General features: G+C 40.3%; 1 protein-coding gene across 1 annotated transcript in view; it reads left to right on the top strand.

Annotated features, from left to right (window-relative positions):
- The window catches only part of LOC140725228 (EH domain-containing protein 4-like), a 63,807-nt gene extending 47,701 nt beyond the window's left edge, over window positions 1–16,106 (top strand). Inside the window, exons 5-6 of the mRNA XM_073040395.1 lie at window positions 1,092–1,256; window positions 10,468–16,106. Of these exons, the coding sequence (XP_072896496.1) occupies window positions 1,092–1,256; window positions 10,468–10,989 (687 nt within the window). The 3' untranslated portion in view covers window positions 10,990–16,106. The remainder of the gene's footprint in view (window positions 1–1,091; window positions 1,257–10,467) is intronic.
- Window positions 16,107–25,282: the final 9,176 nt, after the last annotated feature.

The following is a 25,282-nucleotide window of genomic DNA, read 5'->3' as shown; positions in this document are numbered from 1 at the left end:
CCACTTCTTACCATCAAGCCAATGGATCACTGGGGACCTGAGTCACCCCAACCACAAACTGTTCCTAGCTGCTACCATTCGGGGAACGGTACCGCAGCATTAAAGCCAGGACCAACAGGCTGTGAAACAGCTTCTTCCACCAGGCCATCAGACTGATCAATTCACGCTCACGCAATTGTATTTCTAAGCTGTATTGACTGTTCTGTTGTATGTTTTACTGTACATACTGTGTATTACAAATGACTATAATTTGCATATTGCACATTCAGATGGAGATGTTATGTAAAGATTTTTACTCCTTATGTATGTGAAGGATGTAAGAAATAAAAGTCAATTCAATGTACGTATCCAGTTAGCTCTCCCTGAATTCTATCTGATCTAATCTTCCAGAACTTGTCTACTACCCTGCCCTGTCAGGTCTTCTTGCACACTTATCAAACAAAAGCTTAATCAAATTCCTAAGACACAGCCTCCCGTACACAAAGCTGTGCTGGCTACATCAAAACCTGTCCTTCTAGTTGAATGTATATTCTACTCCTCAGACTTCTTGACAGTAACTTAACTGCCATTGATTTTACGTTTACTGTTCTTATGCAATCATAGCAAAGGCTGTATTGAGGAAGGGTCCAATTTATGGTTCCTTTTTTCCATTTCAAAAGATTGTTTGGTCATAGAATATGCATGGGAAAAATGATGGCATGATATAATTTTAATTGTAAAGATGAAATGATCTGTCTTGTACTCTGGTGATATTTGTAAGTTTTAAGGAAGTATATTTGGGCACCTGAATAGTGCCAGTGGTTAGCACGATGCTATTACAGCTCGGGGTGTTCCAGCACAGTCCTGTAAGGAGTCTGTATATCCTCCCCATGAAATACGTAGGGTTTTCTTTTATTGGGTAGGTTCCTTGGTCATTGTACATGGTCCTGTGATTAGATTAGGGTTAATCATGGTTGTGGGCTTGCTGGGTTAGTGTGGCTCAAAGGGCTGGAAAGGCCCCACTCCACACTGTATCACTAAGTAAAGGAAATAAATAATCTATAGGAACACTAAACATTTATTTCCTAATTACTATCTATGTTGTTTTCTAGGTTCATGCGTATATCATCAGTTACTTAAAGAAGGAGATGCCAGCAATGTTTGGAAAAGATGCAAAGAAAAGAGAAATGATAAGCAGACTTCCAGAGATATATATGAACCTCCAGCAGGAACATAATATCTCTGCTGGTGATTTTCCCAATGTAAACAAAATGCAGGTACAGTAACGCAGATGAATATGCCAGTAAGTTTCCTTTTGACAATGGGTGGATACTATATCTGAATGAGTGAAAGAAGAAAGTGGTATTTTTTAATTCTAGGATTAACTTACTTTAAACTAGTCCTGTTGCACAAAAAGGGGGAACTATACCATTTATTCATGTGTTACTGAAGAGTCATTATGTGGGTAATTGCCATTCTTTATTCTTCCTGTATAAACAGTAGGAGAAGCTTCAACAAGAAACAGTAGATGTTTAATGTAATTCCCTGAATGTGACCCCTGATAATCATGTTATTTTTTAACATTTGAGTTATCTGAAGGAAGTGAGCTGGAGTGTGATATAAATTTTGGCTTGCGTGCATATTGTTACAAGATACAATACAGAAATGGGTTGTTTCATTCTACTCTGTGTCTCCACCCAAACAAGTAATTCTAATTTCATTTGCCCATTCCAAACTCCATTAATCTTTCTCCTTCATTTTTACATCTCTGGCAAGTGCATATCTGAGTCATGATCTTGATACAGATGAATGGATTAACTCCCAAATGGTTACTGAGTCCCTAGTCTCTTGGCTCTGACATCCCTGGAAAGTAGTCAGATGAGGTCTCTAGGGACCCTGGCAGCAAGTTGGTGCAGTTGAGTCCTACCTTGGGTCTTCAGTTATTGTTTCCACAATGCTTCCTCTAATGTTATCTTGGGCCACAAATTTTAAGGAATTTGGGCTGCCTTGGGGATTCCCGAGGAAACCTATATTGGGGACAGTGGTATGGCAAGTGGTCAGACAGGGCAGAAGTGGGGCCATGAGGTAGACAAGGTGGCTCTAGCTGCAGGATGTTTTGACCTGAACTTTGGACCATAATCAAAATCATTAACAGAAATCAGAAGTGGCCCCAGAAACAATGAGGCTGCCAATTGTTTAATTAAATATTTTATCTTGGTTCCAGTGAGCATTTAAATATGTTGTAGAATTCACTGTGAATGACCATTAGTGCTGCTTCAGTTTTATGAAGCATTCCAACAAACACTGCACCAAACAGTATAGGCTGTTCAAATGTTACTGAATAATGCATTCTTTCTCACTGGAATATGGTTAGCAGAAGGATGCCATCAAAGTTCCTAAGTCACAAAGAATAATCATTTACAAACAAGAAAAAATCTGCAGATGCTGGAAATACAAGCAACACACACACACACAATGCTGGAGGAACTCAGCAAGCCAGGCAGCATCAATGGAAAAGAGCACAGTCAACGTTTTCAGGCTGAGACCCTTCACTGGGACTGGTGAAAAAGATGAGGCGTCAGAGTAAGAAAGTGGGGGGAGGGGAGGAAGAACCACAAGGTGATAGGTGAAATAGGGAGGGAGGGAGAGAAGGGTGAAGTAAAGACCTGGGAAGTTGAGTGGTGAAAGAGATACAGGGTTGGAGAAGGGGGCATCTAATAGGAGAGGACTGAAGGCCATGGAAGAAAGAAAAGGGGGAGAAGCACCATGGGAGGTGATAGACAGTTAAGGAGATGAGGTGAGAGAGGGAAATAGGAATGAGGAATGGTGAAGAATAATCATTTTTTTGTTTCGATGTTTAAAATATTCAGATTGTGAAATGGACATGGTGTACACCAAGATGCAAGCTGCTTATGCTTTGAGCACTCTTTCATTCCTTGTTACCAGGCTTTGCTTGGTTGTGTACATCAGCAGTTGTTATTTTCAGACAGCTGTTCAGTTCCTTATGAGAAGTTAAGGAATTTGAGAAATTTTGGTTGACTTAACCAGCTTTTGAAGTTTGTTTTCAGTTCATCTTTTGTGGATTGGGTCAATTGTGTATATAAAAGAAACATTGTTTGACAGTCAAATAACCATGAATATCCAATTTGGGTTTCACCAGAACCATTTGCCTCAGGTCTCATCAGAGCTTTGTTTCAGAGATGAGAGTGACTGTTCTTGACATAGGCAGCATTTGACCAAATGTGGCATCAAGGAACCTTAGTAAAATTAAGATTAATAATCATTAAGGGGAGAACTATCTTATAGTTGGAGTTATACCTTACACCAAAAAAAGATGGTTGCAGTTGTTGGAAGTTATCTATCCCAGTCCCAGGACATCATTTGAGATGCTCAGTGGTCTCACTGACCTTCCTACCCAAGAAAATGGGCTGTTCACCAAGGGTTTCATAATGTTCATTTCCATTCATCATGCCTTAGCAATTGAAGCAGCCTATCTCTAAACACAATGTTTACTCATGAGCTATTAATTGGTATTGGTTTATTATTGTTATATAAATTTATGACTGAGATACAGTGCAAAGATTTTGTTTTGTCTGTATCCAGTCAGGTCACTCCATACAAAATTACATTAACGTAGTAAAAAGTAAACAGAAGGCAGAACATATTATTGTAGTTTCAGATAAAGTGCAGTGCAGGTAGACGAAGTGGGAAGACTGGAGATCATGAGTTTATCTTTTAGCAAATGAGAGATCTGTTAAAGAGTCTGATAACAGTGAGAAGCTGTTCTTGAGTCTGGTGGTTCATGCCTTCAGGCTTTTGTATATTCTGCCTGATGGAGAAGGGGCTAAGAGAGAAAGACTGTGGTGGGAGAGATCCTTTATTTTGTAGCAGCATAGAGTGTAGACAGATTCAATGGGGAGGTTGATTTCAATGATGCACTGGACAGTGTTCACAACTATCTGCAATTTCTTGCTGTTTTGGGCAAAGCAAGCTGTGAGGCATCTGGGTAGGATACTTTCTATGGTGCATCTGTAAGTAAATTGTTGGGGGCATGCCAAATTTCTTTGAACCTGTAAGGAAGTAGAGACCTTGGTGTGATTTATCTATCTATCTAATCATCGCTGTAGTGTCCACGTGGCTAAACCAGAACAACTTGGTGATGTATACACCTAGGAACTTGAAGCTCTCAACCCTTTCCACCTTGGCATCATGAACAAGACAGAAGCATGAACTCCACCCTGCATCCTGAAGTCAATGGCCAGCTTCTTCATTTTGCTGACATTGAGGGAAAAGTTGTTGTCTTGAAACCATGCAGCTGGACTCTCTAGCTCCTTACTGTACTCCACCTTGTTGTTTGAGATCTGGCCCACAACATAGATGTCATGTGAAAACTTATAAATTGAGGTAGAGCAGAATTTGGCCACAATCATGCAGCCTTGCAGAGCATTGCTGTTGAGGTTATCATGGAGCAGATGTTGTTGCCTGTCTTTAGTGATTGCAAGCTCTTGGTTAGGAACTCAAGGATCTAGTTGCAGAGGAGCAGTTAATAACTATGCCGCAAAGTGCAAGATAATACATACAGTTGGAAGAAAAAGTTTGTGAACCCTTAGCAGTTACCTAGTTTTCTGCATTAATTACTCATAAAATGTGGTCTGATCTTCATCTAAGTCACAATGATAGACAAACAATCTGCTTAAGCTACAAGTTGTAGAACCTCCTTTAGCAGCAGTAACCTCTACCAAATGTTACCTGTAGCTGCTGAACAGACTCACACAATGGCAAGGAAGAATGTTAGACCATTCCTCCATATAAAACTGTTTCAGTTCATTAATATTTCTGGGATATCTTGCATGAACAATCCTCTTCAGGTCATGCCGCAGCATCTCAATCGAGTTAAGGTGTAGACTCTGACTTGGTCATTCTGAAACACAAATTTTCTTCTTTTCAAACCATTCTGTTCTTGATGTACTCTTGTGTTTCGATCATTGTCTTGTTGCATCATCCAACTATTAAGCTTCAGGTGACAGGCTGCTAACCTGACATTCTCCTGTAAAATGTCTTAATACAATTTTGAAGTCATTGTTCCCACAGCAATTGCAAACTGTCCAAGCCCTGAGGCAACAAAGCAGTCCCAAACCATGACACTCCTTCCAACAAGCTTCACAGTTGGGGTGAGGTTCTGGTGTTGGTGTGCAGTGCCCTTTTCTCTCCAAACATAGCAGTGTGCATTCCTCCCAAAAAGTTCGACATTTGTCTCATCTGTCCACAGAACATTGTCCCAGCAGTGTTATGGAACATCCAGGTGGTCTTTTGCAAACTTGACGTGCAGTAGCTTTTTTTTTGGAGAGCAGTGGTCTTCTCCGTGGTATCTTTCCACGAACACCATTCTTGTTCAGTGTTTTTTATATACTGGATGCATGAACAGAGACTTTAACAAGTTCTAGAGACATCTACAGGTCTTTTGCCGTTACCCTTGGGTTCTTTTTCACCTCCTTCAGCACTCATTGATTGGAACATTTGACTCCAAATAGCTTTTGTAGAAGACATTACCCCAGAGGTTCACATACTTTTCTGAACCTAGACTGTGATTGTTTTAATAGTGTATGTAGTATTGACGAGAAGAAGTACAATTGTTTGTGTGTTTTGTGTATTTGTTTAGCCAGATTGTGTTTGTCTGTTATGACAGATGAAGATCAGACCACTTCTTAGACAACAATAGACAGTAGGTGCGGGAGTAGGCCATTCGGCCCTTCCGGCCAGCACCACCATTCACTGTGATCATGGCTGATCATACACAATCAGTACCCCGTTCCTGCCCTCTCCCCATATCCCTTGACCCCACTATCTATAAGAGTTCTATCAACTGGACCAGTCACAAAAATACTGTGGCTGCCAGAGAAGATCAGAGGCATAATATTCCTATGGCATATTACCTGACATATCAATACCTTTGCATCATCTAAGTAGCTTGTGTTAGGAGTGAGAGGCATACTCTTCCCCTTGCTTAATGATTATTGTTCCATGGCATAAAACAAGTTGTGAACCCCTGATGTGGACAGTAGTATGCGCACTGCACCACTACCACACTCATTCCCTACCCCCTCAACTTCCTGGAGTCAGTGGCCCATAGCCAGCTCTTTGGTTTTGCTGACATTGAGTGGAAGGTTGTTTTCATGACACTGTGTTACTAGGTTCTCTAACTTCTTCCTGTATGCCAGTTCATCATTATTTGAAACGTGGCCTACTATGCTGGTATAATCTTCAACTCATAGAATGGAGTTAGAATGGCCCATTATTTGAGAAGTACAGGAAGTAGAGCAGGGAGCTGAGCATGCAACCTTGTGGAACACCAGTGTTTAGAATAATCACAGCAGAGGTGTTGCTCCCTACCCTTGCTGTTCCTACTCTGTTGGTCAATATGTGAAGGATCCAGTTGCAGAAGGAGGTGTTGGTTTCCAGAGTCAAGCATTTGTTGATGAGTTTGTTTGGAATTATTGAAGGTGGAGCTGTAGTCAAATAATAATCTGACATCGGTGTCATTACTGTCCACCCTTTCCAGATGCAGATTGAAATCAAGGTGTGGTTTTCCAGCACTGAGCACTGAGGGATACCGCAGTGCATGTTGGGAAAACCTGTTGTATGGTTTTATTTCTGGAAAGCTAAGCATGAGATCATTGGCAAAGCAGAGCATCTCCTTTCTATACACTTTCACCTGTGTGGTCAAATTCTGCTTTAACCCCATTTACAAGTTTGCAGATAACAACACCATGGTGGCCTGAATCTTATACAATGATGCGACTGTTTACAGGAAGTTGATAGAGAGCCTAGTGGCATGGTTCTAAGATGGTGATCTCTGCCAATGTCATCAATACATTGATTTTAGGAAGCTGGTGGAGTATACACCGCTATATGTACAGTGATGCTGAGATGGAGATGGTTGAGAGCTTCAAATTCGTTGGTTAAATATCACCAATAATTTGTTCTGGTCTAACCACATTGATGATACTGCCAAAAAAAAGTGTGCCAATACATCATCTTTTTTGTAAGGATAAAGGCATTTGGCATGTCTCCAATGATTCTTAACAATTTTTACAGATGCACCATAGAAAACATCCTATTTGGGATGCCTCACAGCTTAGTATGGTAACTCTGTGCCAAGGCTGCAAGACATTGCAGAAAATTGTAAATGTAAACCAGTATTCCCTCCATTGATTGTCTACACTTTTCACTGCCTTGGTAAAGCAATCAACATAATCAAGGACCTTTGCACTCCAATCATTCTCTCTGCTGGGCAGAAGATTGAAAGCACGTACCACTAGACTTGGACAGCATCTATCCTGTTTTTATCAGACGTGAATGGACCTCTTGTATGCCCATTTGAATTTCTGATTTCCTATTTACCTTGTATGGACCTTGGTGTTTATTTGTTTCCTTCCACAGTGCTTTCTCTGTAGCTGTTCACACTATCTTTTGCATTCTGTTTTCTTTTACAAGCTCAGTGTATTTGTGTATGGACTAATCTGCCTGGATGACACTGTGTCTCAGTACAGGTGACAGTAATAAACCAAGCAAATACCAATATCCAAATGTAATGCAAGGGAGATGTGAATTGAAGATTAGAACATTCAGGAGTCAGTTATCGCTTTAAATTCTGGAAGGTGCCCAGCATGTCTAGAGTTGCAATTTTATGCACTTAAAACTGAAGTCTTTTATTTGAATTTTAGAGTTTCAGCAATTATTAAATACAGATATTTGTTGGCAGTTAGGGCAAGGAAGCAGTTTGATGTACCTAGTCAGTATCAGAGAGGTTTTTATTTTGATCTGACAGTTCTGTGGAATGCTAATTAAACTTACAATGATCTGCTTTGCATATAGCAAGGAAAATCAATCCCTTTCTAGACGGTGAATGAAACTTTTCAAAATGTGGAAATGTTACCAAATCTTGGCATCCTAACCAGTGGAGACAAGCCATTTACATCCAGCAATCTTTACATTTAACAAAACTCTGCACATGGAAAGTATGTGCTGTCGCCTAGGGTTTAAATCGTGGCAGTTTTTTTTCTTTTTTGAAGTGATGGTTATCACGTACTGACGATGTTGACACTTCAAGCTGTTATCTTGGAGCTGCTTCCTTCGTAGAACATTTCAACCTCCTGCTTTTATCCAGGGTCATTAGACTGGGAATTAATTTTACTATCTTGAGTGAAAGCATTGTGTAGCAAAATGCACTTTATTCCTACTTGTACAGGAATGCAAAAGCGGAACAATTTTTTTTGCTTCAGTACTGTAATGTAGTTCACAGCTCGTGTTGCAATAAAGTTAGGAGAACAAAGAAGCGGCAGCATGCTGTTTGGAATTTACAGTCTGTGCACTGCATTGTAATTGTTTGGAAAGTTTGGAAGTAATTCATGCTGCAGTCTCTAGTGTAAACACATTGTAGCAAAGAATAGGTGAATATAATGGCAATGTTTTGTCAGTGATTAAAAGGTCAAATAATGACGCATTTTCGTGGCTGTTTAAGTTCCTTTGCACAATGTCATCTTAGATTGTTAGCTGAATGTTTCATGTTAAAAGCAGTCATTGCTTGTTATGGTTCAGTAATGCTGTAGACATTCTGATCTGGATAATAAATTGGGATGACCATTAACAAAAAAAACTAAGGAGTTGGATGAATATTCTTGAAATTAAATCCTATTTTATGGGAAAATAAATACAGTCGGTATTATTTAGCGTCAGTTAGTCAAATGTTTGTCTTAGTATATAGTATATAATTTACCTTTCTATGCACATAAAACACGTATGTTTCAGCGCCGGGTTCGATCCAGAGACAGAACCCAAAACCCAATAATTAAACCACTGCGTTGCTTAGTAATAATTGTAGCTTTCATCGATAGATAGATAGATACTTTATTCATCCCCATGGGGAAATTCAACATTTTTTCCAATGTCCCATACACTTATTGTAGCAAAACTAATTACATACAATACTTAACTCAGTAAAAATATGATATGCATCTAAAATCACCCTCTCAAAAAGCATTAATAATAGCTTTTAAAAAGTTCTTAAGTAGTTTACTTAAATACATTGAGTCCTAACCCCGGCAGTTTAACATATCTTACTCCTGGCGGTTGAATTGTAAAGCCGAATGGCATTGGGGAGTATTGATCTCTTCATCCTGTCTGAGGAGCATTGCATCGATAGCAACCTGTCGCTGAAACTGCTTCTCTGTCTCTGGATGGTGCTATGTAGAGGATGTTCAGGGTTTTCCATAATTGACCGTAGCCTACTCAGCGCCCTTCGCTCTGCTACCGATGTTATACTCTCCAGTACTTTGCCCACGACAGAGCCCGCCTTCCTTACCAGCTTATTAAGACGTGAGGCGTCCCTCTTCTTAATGCTGCCTCCCCAACACGCCACCACAAAGAAGAGGGCGCTCTCCACAACTGACCTAGTGACTGACGTAGCCTAACACTTTTCCAATGACTGATGGCGTTTCACCTCTTTCCGATCGCTGTATTATTTCCACTTTATTTTCAATCGTGATCGTGATTATTTTCATGATCAGAAACACTGCGGATTCAGAGCTCTGATGCCGGGTCTTAATGTCCACGGCACTGAGACAGGTTAAATAAGGTCTGGGGTTCCGCTGGGTCCTAAGGTTCACCTCATTGAGACCGGTTGAATAAGGGACTTGAGCATCTGTGAATTTTGGTATCCGCGAGGGATCCCGGAACCAATCCCTTGCAGATAAGGAGGGCTGACTGTAGAACTTATTATTTGGAAAATGGGAAGTCTGAGAAGTTCTATCCTATTAGTGTTTCACCCCAACAAACCTCTCTCATTGTATATCTCTCCACAGGTGCCTTTGTTTCAACTTGAGTCTAGTAGGTGATTATTGCTTTGACTACTTTGGTCTGCGCTCTGTCATAGAAATTCCCTTTTACTCCCTATCCTTTTCCCCCTCTGCAGCTTAACAGACTTGTTTTCTCACTTTTTCAGTTCTGTGGAAGGATCCTTGACCATAAACTTCCAGCTCTGCTCCTTTCCCTACTCCTGCTGCTTGATCATTCCATCATTTTTGCTTTCTGTCTCTGCCATTATTTGGCCACCAGTGAATGTAGCTGGAGATGTGGATGGGATACATAAGGGTGCAAAGAGCTTGGATGCAGAAATACATTGTCCCTGAGCACTACAGTTTATGAATAATGGTGTATTTCTTTCAATCCTTTTCATCTAACTATATCACTGATAGCATTTTTTCCTTGTCTGGCACTTGGGTGGATTTAAGAGCAAGTTAGCGGTGCTAGCACCAGTTAGAACAGACTTTTTTATGCAAGATTGTCTGAAGAATCCAGTAGAAAATGCTCAATAACTTTGGTATCAAATTCTGCCTTTTAGTTTTTGGTTTGATCAGAGGATGAAAGGATGGCTTTCAGATCTGATGAGTTTTTACTTCTATATAACTTGTATTCTGTTTGTGTTGACAGGAAATGTTGCAGTTATATGACTTCAGCAAATTTCATAGTCTAAAACCCAAACTGCTGGAGGCAGTAGATGAAATGTTGGCCAATCACATTGCCCAACTGATGAACTTGATCCGGCGTGAAGAAGCAAGCCAACCAGCACAGGAAGTGACAGGTGGTGCGTTTGATGGCAATGTTAATGGACCCTTTAATGAAGGCTATGGTGAAGGAGCTGAAGCAGGAATAGATGAGAGTGAGTGGATTGTGGCAAGGGAGAAGTCAAAATATGATGAAATTTTCTACACTCTCTCTCCAATTAATGGCAAAATCAATGGGAACAATGCAAAGAAAGAAATGGTCAAGTCTAAATTGCCAAACACTGTCTTGGGGAAGATCTGGAAATTGGCTGACTACGATCGTGATGGAATGCTGGATGATGAGGAATTTGCTCTGGCCTGTCACCTGATTAGCATTAAACTTGAAGGTTTTGACTTGCCTGGTGAATTACCAGAGCACCTCATACCTCCATCACAAAGAAAGATTTGAGTTCATTTAGCAATTTAGGATGGAGTCTAATCGGTGATAGGATGGGAGAATGAGCTGATTTTTAAATTCAAGGGTATGATGGAAAAATATGAAGGTTTTGCTTTAAAATAAAAGCCCAAGTACTATATGTTCTAAAGCTAAGCTAGGCATTTAAACTTTTATGTTAAATTGTGTGCTTTTAACAGTGATAAAAATACTGGTGTTCCTCATTGCAGTTTCTAAAACTTGCATGCCCCCAGAGTGCACATTGTGTTAAATTAATTCAATGTTTTCTATAATTTGTTTCTACAATCTCCTGACTGATTTCAATTGTGCAGAGATATTTCTATTTTTTGAATTATGTAAGTCTATTTAATATTTCACCACTTGTCATCTCCCTGTTATCTGGATGGCTGGGAAATCTGACAAGTTTGATGTGTTTTTAGTGTGTCCAAGACAAGAAACTTTATACTCCTGAGAGGGCTGCCAATGTGCAGTACTCCATTGGGACAGGGTTTGTTACAGGCTTCATCTTCTACATCAAATAATTTTATGACTGCTAATTGTTAGCAACTGTATATAAGTAAAACATCTTAAAAGAGCCTTGCACTATAAATTGGAAACTCAAGATAGCTCTTTTGGCATGTACTGTTTGGATTTGACCAATGCAGCAACTGGTTAATCCATTCTATTAGTGTTGTCAAAGTAGAGTTTATATGTGGACTACTTATACCAAATCATTTAAAACTTCCTGGGGAAAAGATTGCAGAGGGCAAAATTTAGAAATTGATTCTTGCCTTCAAATATTTTTACCAATTGGAAAAAAGGCAATAACTGTGAAAGAGTAAGTTCCATGTGCTGCTCAGACCACAACAAGGAGGCAAAGGGTCAAATCCCAGAATCTGTACCATGCAATAACAGTATGAATCATGTGATAGAGAATGAAGTATTTACATTCTATTGGAAAAAAATGTACAGCTATATTTGACAGTGTAGGCTATACATGTCAAAAAGATGTGCTCCAATGCCTCATCACAAATGACTGATCTGCTGAAAAGAGATACTCTTCCTCATTTTTAATGTCATTGCACTTCACAATGGTTTTGGGGACTGAAAATAATCTGATCTAGTGTTAAAGGTGAAGTCCCAATAGGGACATACATGCTCATGGCAGGAATGGTAAATTTTGAGGTGTATTTATATTCAAAAATAATGGCTGAAGATTGCATTTATAGTGTGATTTTTAACATGGAACTCTCAAACTAGTTCAAGAAAAGGGTACCATGAAAAGTAAGTTACACTTCTAAGTTGAACTTGACAGTGTGGATATGAAAGAGTAATGTACATTATACATTGTAACACACAATGTATACGTAGCTGCAAAGTAGCTTGATCTATGCAATCACAAATGTGTTTTTTTTCATGTTTGGAATGAGGGTCTTAAAAATCCAAACTAGCCTGCACTAAATCTTTATTAGCTCTGTGGTCAGTTGTTCTAGAGGGTAAGGAAAATAGCAAATATTATTAAACTACATCAATGTATCAACTGAGTGTAGAATATATGCATGTTTGTACTACTAACATTTCTTTTATACATTATTTTGCTGCACATTTGAATAATGTGCTAAATCAGCAAAGTGTATATTTGTTTCTTGATCATCTGTAATTTCTTAACAGGGTGAACTGCTGAAAACTAATGAGAACATTTTGGTTAATGTTCTTTTGCAAGCCTCTTCAAATCCTGAAATTTTAGGAAGAGTTCCGTTTCTAAACTCAGCCAGCTTCAGTCAAGTACTGTGCAGGGAAAATCATAACTTAGGTTAGTTCTATTGAGTGTAGATAATATGACTGCAAGTTTTCATAGAAGCTTTGTTTCAATTTATGAAGTGTAGTTGATTTAAGCATACTTCTATTTTCTTAGATGTATTGTCAGGACAATATATAAAATACTGAACTTGGAAACTGCTGGTTCTACCACTAAATTGTCAATAAGGATATAGAAACTGTTCATTGGAACTCCCCTAGAAGTTTAAGAATTCATACACCTTTTTAACCAAGCATCCTTGTAGTAATGAATGGGGGAGGTCAGCAGATTACAACTGTAGAAAGGAAATGTGAGCTGTTGTAAATTATCTCACACAGCTAATGAGAAGTAAAGCATCTATGCTCTCACAAATAGATCTGGCTTCCAAACTTTTTCCTGGATATGAAGCTTTGTTTCTAGGCATATTGGTAATTTGTGGTAAAGCTGCAATCTGCCTGCTTCCTTCACTAGGAGTGTCTGAATTATAAATAATTCATGACATTTGTCTGTCTGTATGTTGCAAAAGTTGTCATTTTGTTTTGGATTTCTGACTATAATTTTACCTATATTGCAACTGTGTTGTTCTAGCATTGCTATCCACAAAGATTTTAATTGCTGTGTGAACTATCCCAACTGTTTTGAATAATTCAGTTCTTATAAAGTTTCTGTATTTCTCTTCCATGGTTGCCAATCATTTTAAACATCTGTTCAAAACAACAAGCTGTACTAATTTGGAGCTGAAATGCTAAACCTTTACTGAAATGAGGAAATGCTAAACCATTACTAACTGAGGACATGACGATAACTTTAGGCCAAGAACAAACTGAGTCAACTGTTGACTGCCACCTGCAGGCTTTTTAATGAAATGTTACCTCCAGAAACATTACTGAAGAAAACCGCCATTAAGAAAACTTAACTACTATAGTGCATTTCCAGTTAGAAGAACAGCAGCCATGAATCCAAAGAGTTAAATTTACATTTGTAAACAAATTCTGTGAAATAACAAGGAATTGCATTGGATTTTCAGTATGGGTCCCCCTGTATCAGAAGATAATTGAAATAGAAACTAGTCAATTCCTGGCAAAAAAAAATGCTGACTTTGTTCAAACTATTCTTTTTCTCCATTATCCAAAATAAAGAAATGAATAAGGTTTTTAAATACTCATTGTTTTTCAGGAGAATACAATTTTGACTGGAAAATACTCTATTAATGGAATAGAAATGTTTTAAAATTAGCCGGCATCTTTAATATTGTAGTATTCTTTAATTATACAGGATGTTTCATAGTTTCTCTCAGTATAATAACATGAAATAGTGCCTTCTGCAATGTGGATGTTGGTGGTGTGGAGGATGTAAGAATGTTGATTGTGAGCTTTCAAATGAAGAATGAGCCTGGGGTGGGTGTTCCTTTGAGTTTCCAAGTTCTACTGTCCTTGCTGTCTATTGAAAGTCACTGCTATAAAACATAGCCTCCTCTGTCTGTGTAGTCCTGCAACTTAAGAGAACTTCACTAGACAATTTTGGAGCAAAATTTACTGTAGTTATGATGACATTTGGGGGTTGACTTCAGTGACTCTGATATTACTAATTTGTAATTTTGTGTCAGATATCAATACAAAATAAATATACTACTGATAATGAGTTTAGTTTTAGGTCTTTATTATAGTAGTAAATAAATTGCATTTTAGGAAGTACATGAAATTATACTAGGAGGGCTGTAATGAACAGTATACACACATCAAAGCTGCTTCGAAAACTGTTTTAATTAATATTTGCTGCTTCTGTATTTTTATTGCCCGCACAAGGTGGTGTTCCTGACAATGCCCCTTACTCTCAAATTTATATTAATTTAGGTGTCATATCTGGAAGGTAGTCCGTCATTAATATTCCTGCAAACTCAAAGAATTCTTGAAAATTTACATTATTGGTGATTTCACAACATCCTAGAACATCTGCTTAGATATTAATTGCTTTTGTTTTCAGTTCATTCAAAATCTTAAGTATCCTCTGCATCTTCTACCTCAGAAAATGTATTTTTAATGTCATGGTAGTTGCCTGAAACTGCTTTTTATCAGAAGGTTTTCAGGCTACTATATTTTATTTAGAGGGAATAACAGCTTGCCTTTCTGCTTGAGATAGTGTAGTTCACCAGAGTAATCCAATGGTCTAAGTGTGCCCTAAAACTAAGTTTTCTATCTATTGTGATGCATTCTTTGGATAAAATGCAAATAGTTAAATTATCTTTACTACAGTGCTTTATGTAGAAGATTAAACATTTACCCGCAAATCACAACATTTTAGTTTTATAAATGCGAAGTATGTTGTACCAATCTGTACAGTTATTATAACTGAAAAGAGTTTATATTTACTTCCTATGTTTTAGTCATATTTTATGATCTTTTCAAAAATACAAATCCACCAATTAAATGCACTTCACTGCTGCCAAATTCCGTCTCCCACTGACTGCAAGCTTAGTAGGGTCTGTCTCACTCCTACAGCTGCATACTTTCCTACAGCAAAACATGAATGATGCAATGAACGCTAGATTGCTTCTGATGGGCATTCTTTACTTATGGTCACTAATAAATCTAAATAACTTACCCAAGTGAAAAATTGTGTTAGCATAAATGTTGCATTATCGTTGCGGGGGGTTTGGAGTAGATGATGCTGTTCCTCTCATAGTGAATATGTCAGATCTTCCACTCTTAAGAGAAAGATCTTCTTGCAGCAGCCAGTTGGGAAGCAAAACTCAAAAATAGATTGTGTAGGTACATCTCACACATAGAAAATCAAAATGTCATCAACTTGATTTGAAAGGTGAATATAATTTTTCAGTGTATCACAGAAGCAGTTTGATTTTGATGCAGAAGGATGATTCTGATTACTTGCTTATACTGTTCCTCGACCCTGCAGCCACTATTCTGTGGATGTTATTGGTTAACACATTCCGTATTGCACCATTCATTTATGAAGTAAGCTTAAGTCGGGCACATTGAAGTGAGAACACACTTCAAAGTATTTCCCAAGATTATTTATGATGAAATGTCGCAATCATTTTTCTTGCCATCCTTAAAGTAATCAGGAAATGGATTTTCTGGGAATAAAACTGAATATTATATTGTGCATAAGATTAATGATACTGTATATTTTAAAATCTATTTCTGCTGTAGACACTGTAATCTATAAATTCTAATCCTGAGTTTAGCACATCTATTTTTTAATCATAACTAATGAAGATGAGATTTTTATAATTTTAATTGTTACATTTATATCTTCAGTGTGAAATTACATTAAAAGATCCTCTATAAATAAAATTTTAGTTGCTCATAATGTACTTTTTTGTCTTTATTATGTCTTCTTATATGCTTCCTATGTTCATTTCATGAAGTAACCAGGGAGCTTGCACTGTGCAGAAGAGTTTTACACTCTCCCTGTTGCAATTGACTGTTCATTTGTACACACCCAGTTCTTCATTTCATTTGGGGTTCTAACTGGATTACTCTGTCACATCACAGTCATCAGTATCTTAAGCTCATAAGGTGTGATAAAGGAGCAAATTTAAGCCATTCATCCTATGCAGTTTGCTTTGTCATTCAATTGTGGCTGATTTATGTTTCGACAACAATTTTCCTTTTTTCTGCCTGTAACCTCTAGCCCCCTTACCAATCAAGAACATTTCACTCTCTGCCTTAAATACACCTAATGACTTGGCTTTAATTGTCCTCTGTGGCAAAAAAAATCCACAGATTCACTAGCATATGGCTAAAGAAATTCCTCCTCATCTCAGGGGCATCCCTTTACTCTGAGGTTGTATCGTATCCTAGACTTCCCTTCTAGTAGAAACGTGCTCTCTAAGTCCACTCCATCCAGGCCTTTCAGTATTTGGCAAGTTCCAATGAGATTCCCACTACCCTTGTCCTGAGCTCTGTTAAGCAAAGGCCCAGATTTATGAAGTGCTCCTCATACGTTATGTCTTTCTTTACCAAGATCATTCTTGTAAATCTCCTCTGGACCGTCTGTGGGGCCAGCATATCTTTCCTTAGATGCAGAAGCCCAAAATTGCTCACAATATTCTGAATACGGTCTGACCAACATTTTATAAACCCTAAGTAGAGCATCCTTGTTTTTATATTCTAATCCTCTCAGAATGAATATTAATGTGTATTTACCTTCCTTACTACCAACTTAACCTGTAAGTTAACATTAAAGAATCCTGAACTAGGACTCCCAAGTCTCATTGCACCTACAAATTCTGAATGCTATTCTCATTTAAAAAATAATCTACACCTTTATTCTTCCTAGTGCATAACCCCACACAGTTTTCTAGCTGCTACTTCTTTGGCCACTCAGCTAATCTGTCCAAGTACTCCTGGAGGCCCTCTGTCTCCACAAGACTTACTGTACTTCCACCTATCTGTGTATTGTTTGCAAACATGGCCACAATACCATCAGTTCCTTCATCCAGATCACTAATACATAAAGTGAAACTTCTTGGTCCTGCTGAACTCCATTAGTTGCCAATAGCCATCATGAAAAGGACCTCTTTATACCCATTGTCTGCTTCCTGCTTTCTATTCGTGCTAGTACCTGGTCTCTAATAACATAGGCTCTTGCTTACCAGCATTGTCAAAAACCTTCTGCAAATCCAAGTAAATAATTTTCACGGATTCTCCTTTATCTAACCTGCATTTTTCCTCAAAGTATTCCATCAGATTTGTCAAGCAAATTTTCCCTTAACAAAACCATACTAACTTTGCCCTATTGTATCATGTACTTCCAAGTGCTCCAAAATTTCATGCTTAATAAAGGACTCTAAAATCTTATAAGCTTCTGAGATCAGGCTAACTGCCCTATAATTTCCTGTCCTTTGCCTCTCTCTTTTTAAAGTGGAATCAGTGAGGACCCTCGAGGACTGGGAAATTGCCTATCTGATTCCAGCGATTTTTGAAAGGCCACATATTTCCATAATTTCTTCAGCTACTTTTCAAAACTCTGGGGTGTAGCTCACCTGGTCCTTCAGTTTATTGGCAGTTTACCCTCACATTTCATCTTCTCCCTTATAGTCTCGAATACTTTTTGCAGCTGTGGAGGCCAGCTCATAGGGTGTGTTTAAGGCAGAGATTGATAGGTTCTTGATTGGACATGGCATCAAACGTTATGGGGAGAAGGCCAGGAAATGGGGTTGAGGAGGGCAAAAAAGGATCATCCATGATTGAATGGCAGATCAGACTTGATGGGCCAAATGGCCTAATTCTGCTCATATATCTTATGGTTTTATGGAAATTGCTCTTACACGTTGGGCCCAGGACAGGTCCTCTGAAAAGATAACATTAGGGAATTAAAGTTGCTGACCCTCTCCACCTCTGATCCCCCGATGAGGACTGGCTCCTGGACCTCCGGTTTCCTCCTCCTGAAGTCAATAATTAGCTCCTTGGTCTTGCTGACACTGAATAAGACATTGTTGTACATTTTACGAAGAACAACTGAGCAGGCAAGTTAGACTGGTGGGAAGAATTTAAAAGGAGAGCATTTTTTCTTCAGCTGCTTGATCGAGGCACGACTGCGCAGGCTTGTGGATGCCAGCGAGTTAAACTGATGGGAAAAATTTAAAAAGAAGACAGCTTTATAGAGTGGGTGCAGGAGTTGAGGGAGTCAGAGTAGGAGGGCTTTGGCTCAATGGGGCTTCAGCGATAACGGGCCGAAGCATGGTAAGTTACTTGTGAAGAATAGGAATAGGAAGTTGTCTGCAAAGCTGGTGTTCTGTACTGGGTGTTGAATGTGGGATGTCTGGAATAGGACTAATCAAGTGTGACAGTGGAAAAGTGTGTATGGAACCAGAGGAGGTAGCGGGGCTACTTAATGAATACTTTGCTTCAGTATTCACTACTGAAAAGGACCTTGGCAGTTGTAGGGATGACTTATGGCAGACTGAAAAGCTTGAGCATATGGACATTTAAAAAAGAGGACATGCTGGAGCTTTTGTAAAGCATCAAGTTGGATAAGTCACTGGGATCAAACGAGATTTTCCCCAAGCTACTGTGGGAGGCAAGGGAGGAGATTGCTGAGCCTTTGGCAATGATCTTTGCAGCATCAATGGGGCAGGAGAGCTTCTGGATGATTGGAGGGTTGCAGATGTTTTCCCTTATTCAAGAAAAAGAGTAGAGATAGCCAAGGAAATTATAGACCTGTGAGTAAGCTTCAGTGGTTGCTTAATTGATGGAGAAGATCCTGAGATGGAGGAACATTTGGAGAGGCATAATATGATTAGGAATATGATTTGTGAGCCTGATTGAATTTTTTGAGGATGTGACTAAACACATTGATAAAAGTAGAGTAGTAAATGTAGTGTATATAGATTTCAGCAAGGCATTTAATAAGATATCCCATACTCTTATTGAGAAAGTAAGAAGGCATAGGATCCAAGGGGTCCTTGCTTTGTGGATCCAGAATTGGCTTGCCCACAGAAGGCAGAGAGTAGTTGTAGACAGGACATATTCTGCATGGAGGTCGGTGACCAGTGGTGTGCCTTCTCTTCGTGATTTTTATAAATGACCTGGATGAGGAAGTGGAGGGATGGGTTAGTAAGTTTGCTGATGACACAAAGGTTTGGGGTGTTGTGGATAGTGTGGAGGGCTGTCAGAGGTTATAGTGGGATATTGATAGGATGCAAGACTGGGCTGAGACGTGGCAGATGTAGTGCAACCCAGAAAAGTGTGAGGTAGTTCAGACAGACAGACATACTTTATTGATCCAGAGGGAAATTGGGTTTTGTTACAGCCGCACCAACCAAGAATAGTGAAGAAATATAGCAATATAAAACCATAAATAATTAAATAATAAGTTAATCATGCCAAGTGGAAATAAGTCCAGGACCAGCCTATTGGCACAGGGTGTCTGACACTCCGAGGGAGGAGTTGTAAAGTTTGATGGCCACAGGTAGGAATGACTTCCTATGACGCTCAGTGTTACATCTCAGTGGAATGAGTTTCTGGCTGAATATACTCCTGTGCCTAACCAGTACATTATGGAGTGGATGGGAGTCATTGTCCAAGATGGCGTGCAACTTGGACAGCATCCACTTTTCAGACACCATCGTCAGAGAGTCCAGTTCCACCCCCACAACATCACTGGCCTTACGAATGAGTTTGTTGATTCTGTTGGTGTTTGCTGCCCCAGCACACAACAGCAAACATGATAGCACTGGCCACCACAGCCTCGTAGAACATCCTCAGCATTGTCCGGCAGATGTTAAAGGACCTCAGTCTCCTCAGGAAATAAAGACAGCTCTGACACTTCTTGTAGACAGCCTTAATGTTCTTTGACCAGTCCAGTTTATTGTCCATTCATATCCCCAGGTATTTGTAATCCTCCACCATGTCCACACTAACCCCTTGGATGGAAACAGGGGTCACCGGTGCCTTAGCCCTCTTCAGGTCCACCACCAGTTCCTTAGTCTTTTTCACATTAAGCTGCAGATGATTCTGCTTGCACCATGTGACAAAGTTTCCCACTGTAGCCCTGTACTCAGCCTCATCTCCCTTGCTGATGCATCCAACTATGGCAGAGTCATCAGAAAACCTCTGAAGATGGCAAGACTCTGTGTTGTAGTTGAAGTCCGAGGTGTAGATGGTGAAGAGAAAGGGAGACAGGACAGTCCCCTGTGGAGCCCCAGTGCTGCTGACCACTCTGTCTGACACACAGTGTTGCAAGCGCACTTACTGTGGTCTGCCAGTCAGGTAATCAATAATCCATGACACCAGGGAAGCATCCACCTGCATCACTGTCAGCTTCTCACCCAGCAGAGCAGGGTGGATGGTGTTGAATGCACTGGAGAAGTCAAAAAACATGACCCTCACAGTGCTCGCCGGCTTGTCCAGGTGGGCGTAGACACGGTTCAGCAGGTAGACGATGGCATCCTCAACTCCTAGTCGGGGCTGATAGGCGAACTGGAAGGAGTCTAAGTGTGGCCTAACCATAGGCCGGAGCTGCTCTAGAACAAGTGTCTCCAGGGTTTTCATGATGTGGGAGGTCAATGCCACCAGCCTGTAGTCATTGGAGCCACTGGGGCGCGACCTTCAGTACAGGAACGAGGCAGGACGTCTTCCACAGCACAGGAACCCTCTGGAGACTCAGGCTCAGGTTGAAGACATGGAGAAGTACTCCATATAGCTGGGGGGCACAGGCTTTGAGCACCCTGGGGCTGACACCATCTGGGCCTGCAGCCTTGCTTGGGTGGAGACATTTCAGCTGTCTTCTCACCTGTTCAGCAGTGAAGCCCACTGTGGTGGTTTCAGGTGTGGGAGGGGTGTAGTCACGAGAGCAGGGTGTGGGGCTGTGAGGAGGGGTAGGAGGGGAGAGTGGAGTATGTGTTGATTGGGTGCCGACAACAGATGGATCATGTGGGGGATGGGCAGGGGCCACAGTGTCAAATCTGTTGAAGAACAGGTTAAGTTCGTTGGCCCTGTCCACACTGCCTCTGTTGTTGGTTTGCCGGAACCCAGTGATGGTCACTGTGGCTCCATTTTGGTAGGTCAAATATGATGGCAGAATAGAGTATTAATGGAAGACTCTTGGAGTTTTCTTGGAGCCTTGGAGAAACTGAAACAGGCTGGAATCACCCTGAGCAAAAAGGAATGTGAATTTGCAAAGTAGGAGTGAAATTCTTAGGCCACCAACTGTCCTCAGATGGAGTGCAACCAGGTTCAGACAAACTGGCAGGAGTTCAGAACATGAATATATCAGAGATTCACAGTTTCCTTGGCATGGTAAACCAGCTGGGAAAGTTCATTTCAGATTTGGCAGAGAAAACAAAGCCACTATGTGACCTCCTCTCCGAGAAACATCTCACCTGGGAAGCACCACATTAGAAGTCATTCTCAACATTTAACACAGGGCTTATCTCTCCACAAACATTGGTGGACTTTGATCCGAACAAAGCAAACAAGGTCTCAGCAGACGTCCCTTCCTTCGGCCTGGGGGAGTGCCCTTGCTATACTGCAGTGGTGAATAGAAACCGGTGACATATGCATCAACAGCACTGACTCCTACTGAACTGTGTTATGCCCAAATCGAAAAGGAGGCACTGGGTCACGTGTGGGCTGTGAAAGCTTCAGCCACTACTTGATCGGCACTGAATTCCTACTCGAAACAGACCACAAGCCGCTTGTCAGCCTCCTCAGCTTGGAACACTGAGCTGATTTCTCTCCACGTCTCAAAGATTCAGATTGAGGCTTCTGCCACTTTTGTCAGACAACGGTTATGATAATTGAACATGTCCTGGCAAATCTTTCACCACACCAGACACTCTGTTGAGATGCCACACAAAAGTGAGTGTACGAGCACTGACTCCACCCTCACTGAAGATACCAACATCAGGAGTATGAAAGCTTTCCTGCATCACAGAGTAAAGTGGTTGAAATTTGAGCAGATTTGAAAAAGGACCAAACCTGCAGCAAGTTCATGCAATTCTGTGAGCATGGATAGCCAGCTGTTTCAAAAGGAGCTCACCAACTCAGACCTTGCTGGCTCGAAAGAGACACATTCACCATTCTTGATGGTTTGCTGCTAAAGGACTCCAGACTCATCATTCCCGTTTCTATGCAACCAAAATCATCAGTTAAATCCACCAAGGAGATCAAGGCATTGAAACATGTTGCTGAAGAGTAAGGCGGTTTGTGTGGTGGCTGATCTGAGCACACAGCTGGAGGATTACGTAAAGCAGTGTGAAACATTCAGAAAACGGCACAGAAACCGTGCTGAGCCTCTCTGTCCCACAGAATCGCCAGACTTTCCACGGCAAGTCGCAGGTGCAGATATTTTCAAGCTGAAAAGAGACCAATATCTCCTCGCTGTGAATTACCACTCGGGGACTGTTGAGGTGTCCAAGCTGTCCTCTACATCCTCAGCAGCAGTTATACAGCACCTGGAAGCTGTATTCACTCACCATGGAATACCAGAGACATTTGTGTCAGACAGTGGTCCACAGTTCAGCTCCTCAGAATTCAAAGCCTTTGCTAGGGACTATGAGTTCAAACACCAGACAAGCAGTCCACAGTACCCACAGGCAAATGGAGAAGTAGAAAGAGCAGTGCAGAGTTTCCGGTGACGTCATTGTCGAGAAGGGCAGCTTAAGTCACTAGCTCCTCCGGAAAAACGTGTATTAAGCCCCGTTAACCCATCAAATATAGTATTTTTTGAAAAATATTTAAACTGAAAAGAGGGGCAAAAATGGGGAAAAAGAATGGAAATAAAAAAAGCGACACTGCGGAGCCTGCGACCGAGAGGAGTGCAGCGAGCGGCTCTCCGACCCGACCGCGTGCTAGCGAGGCAGACGCTGGGCCTCGTTCAGGTGAAGTGGCGAATATGATCGAAATCCTGAAAGAGATAAGAGAGTTCCGGAAAGATATAAAGCAGCAGCTACATGATATTAAATCAGAACTCACCAACGTCAATCAAAAAATAGCGGTGGCAGAGACTCGAATTGAGAGGGTGGAAGATTGCATTCAAAATGTTGAACAAATACTGAGTAAGACAATAAAAATATTAAATCACCAAGAAGGTAAACTGCTTGACCTGGAGGGAAGATCACGGTGGAAAAATATCAGAATATACAACGTTCCTGAAGGAGCGGAGGGCTTATCTATGACCGAGTTTGTCAGAAAGTTGCTGTGGGATGCACTGGAGCTTCCCTCGACTATGGAGCTGTAAATTGAGAGGACGCATCACGTGTTAGTCCCGCAGTCTACCCAAGATAAGCCATGCTCAATTATAATTAAATTCCTTCGGTACAGCACCAAGGCGGAGATTCTACGAAGGGCCTGGGATAAGATGAGAGTGTTTTTAGACGATAAAGTAATATATTTTGACCAAGATTACCCCCCCCCCCCCCCGCGGTCCTGCAGAAACGTAAAGAATACTCTGAAGTAAAGTGAGTACTAAAGCAAAGAAAGTTAGATTTTAAACTCCGTACTCTGCTAAACTTCAAGAGTTTTATGACAACAGGACACGGTTGTACCAGACAGTGGAAGAGGCGACTACAGACATGAAGGCCAGAGGATTGCCCATCAGCGTGACCAAACCAAGGGAAAGCCTGGCAGAGGAATTATCCCGCTCCGCTTGGGAGATAGTGTGAGAATCGAGAAGGCAGGAGACGGGAGGAGGCTGAGAGAAATATATCAGGAAGAGACTGGGAATTTCCCAAAGACAGTCTTCACCCCCTTCAGAAGAGCCATAAGGTTTGGCTAACTTTAAAAATGTTGAGAAGCTAAACAGAAGCAAAAGTAGACGGTGATATACCTATCTCGAGAAATACTTATTATAATGTGGATTTCATATTACTTAGTTGTTATTCTTTATTCGCTCACTTACTCCTTTATCCCCACCAAAATGAGAATATATATGTATGTGCATATATGTGTATGTAAGTAATATATATGTATATGTATATACATATGTGTGTGTGTGGGGGGGGGGGGTGCGCACATACACACACACACACACACACACACACACACACACATATATATATGTATGTATATATAGGAGGAGTACACAGTGAAATCTTTTCTGTGTAATGGATTTGTTCACTGACTTTTATGAATTCTGCAATGGGGGCCCTCAACTCACAAGTGGGAGGGGTTATCCCCCACAGGTAGACATTTCCTCCAGCTCAACGTAGGGTCATCTACCAGAGACCTCAGCCTTGGAATCACACGTTTGTTGCCATTTGTGTTATTATTTGCATTTCTTGGTTCTTATTTGTTCAGAGAGTATATTGATTAAGTTTTATTCTAATTTCAATGATACATTGACAGATAAATACAGATGGCTAAGGACAAGGTAAAATTCATTTCTTTTAATGTCAATGGGCTATTAAGTCCATTCAAACGTAAGAGAATTTTATCCAAAATGAAAAAAGAACAAGCCCATGTAGTATATTTACAGGAAACTCATTTACGTGATAATGAGCATAAAAAACTAAAGAGAATGGGCTTCACTAATTTGCTTTTCTCCTCATATAAATCAGGACATAGGAGAGGAGTTGCTATTCTTAACTCAAGTAAGCTAAATTTTGGAAAAAGTATTCGAAATGGGAGATAAAGAGGGCAGATATATTCTGGTAAGGGGGAATATAGACGGAAATTCAGTTACTCTATTGAATATATACACACCCCCGGGAAGTGATATTGGTTTTTTTCAGAAAATTACTGATATTATGGTAACGGAAACAGAAGGTCTCCTGATATGTGGGGGAGACTTAAATTTACAATTACAACCAAACTTAGACTCTTCCAATAGAAAAACCTATGAAACAAAATCTTTCCATAAGAAAGTTAATACACTTTTTGAGGATGTTGGTTTAATTGATATATGGAGGGACCTTTTCCCTGACAGAAGGGATTACACTCATTACTCTGCTCCACATTCTGTATATACAAGAATAGACTATTTCATAACATTTGGAAAAGACAAAGACAAAATAAACACCTGTGGAATTGGGACAATAGATGT

The sequence above is a fragment of the Hemitrygon akajei genome, chromosome 3 (genome assembly GCF_048418815.1).
Source record: "Hemitrygon akajei chromosome 3, sHemAka1.3, whole genome shotgun sequence".
Taxonomy (NCBI): domain Eukaryota; kingdom Metazoa; phylum Chordata; class Chondrichthyes; order Myliobatiformes; family Dasyatidae; genus Hemitrygon; species Hemitrygon akajei.
This window is presented reverse-complemented; position numbering and strand designations above follow the sequence as displayed.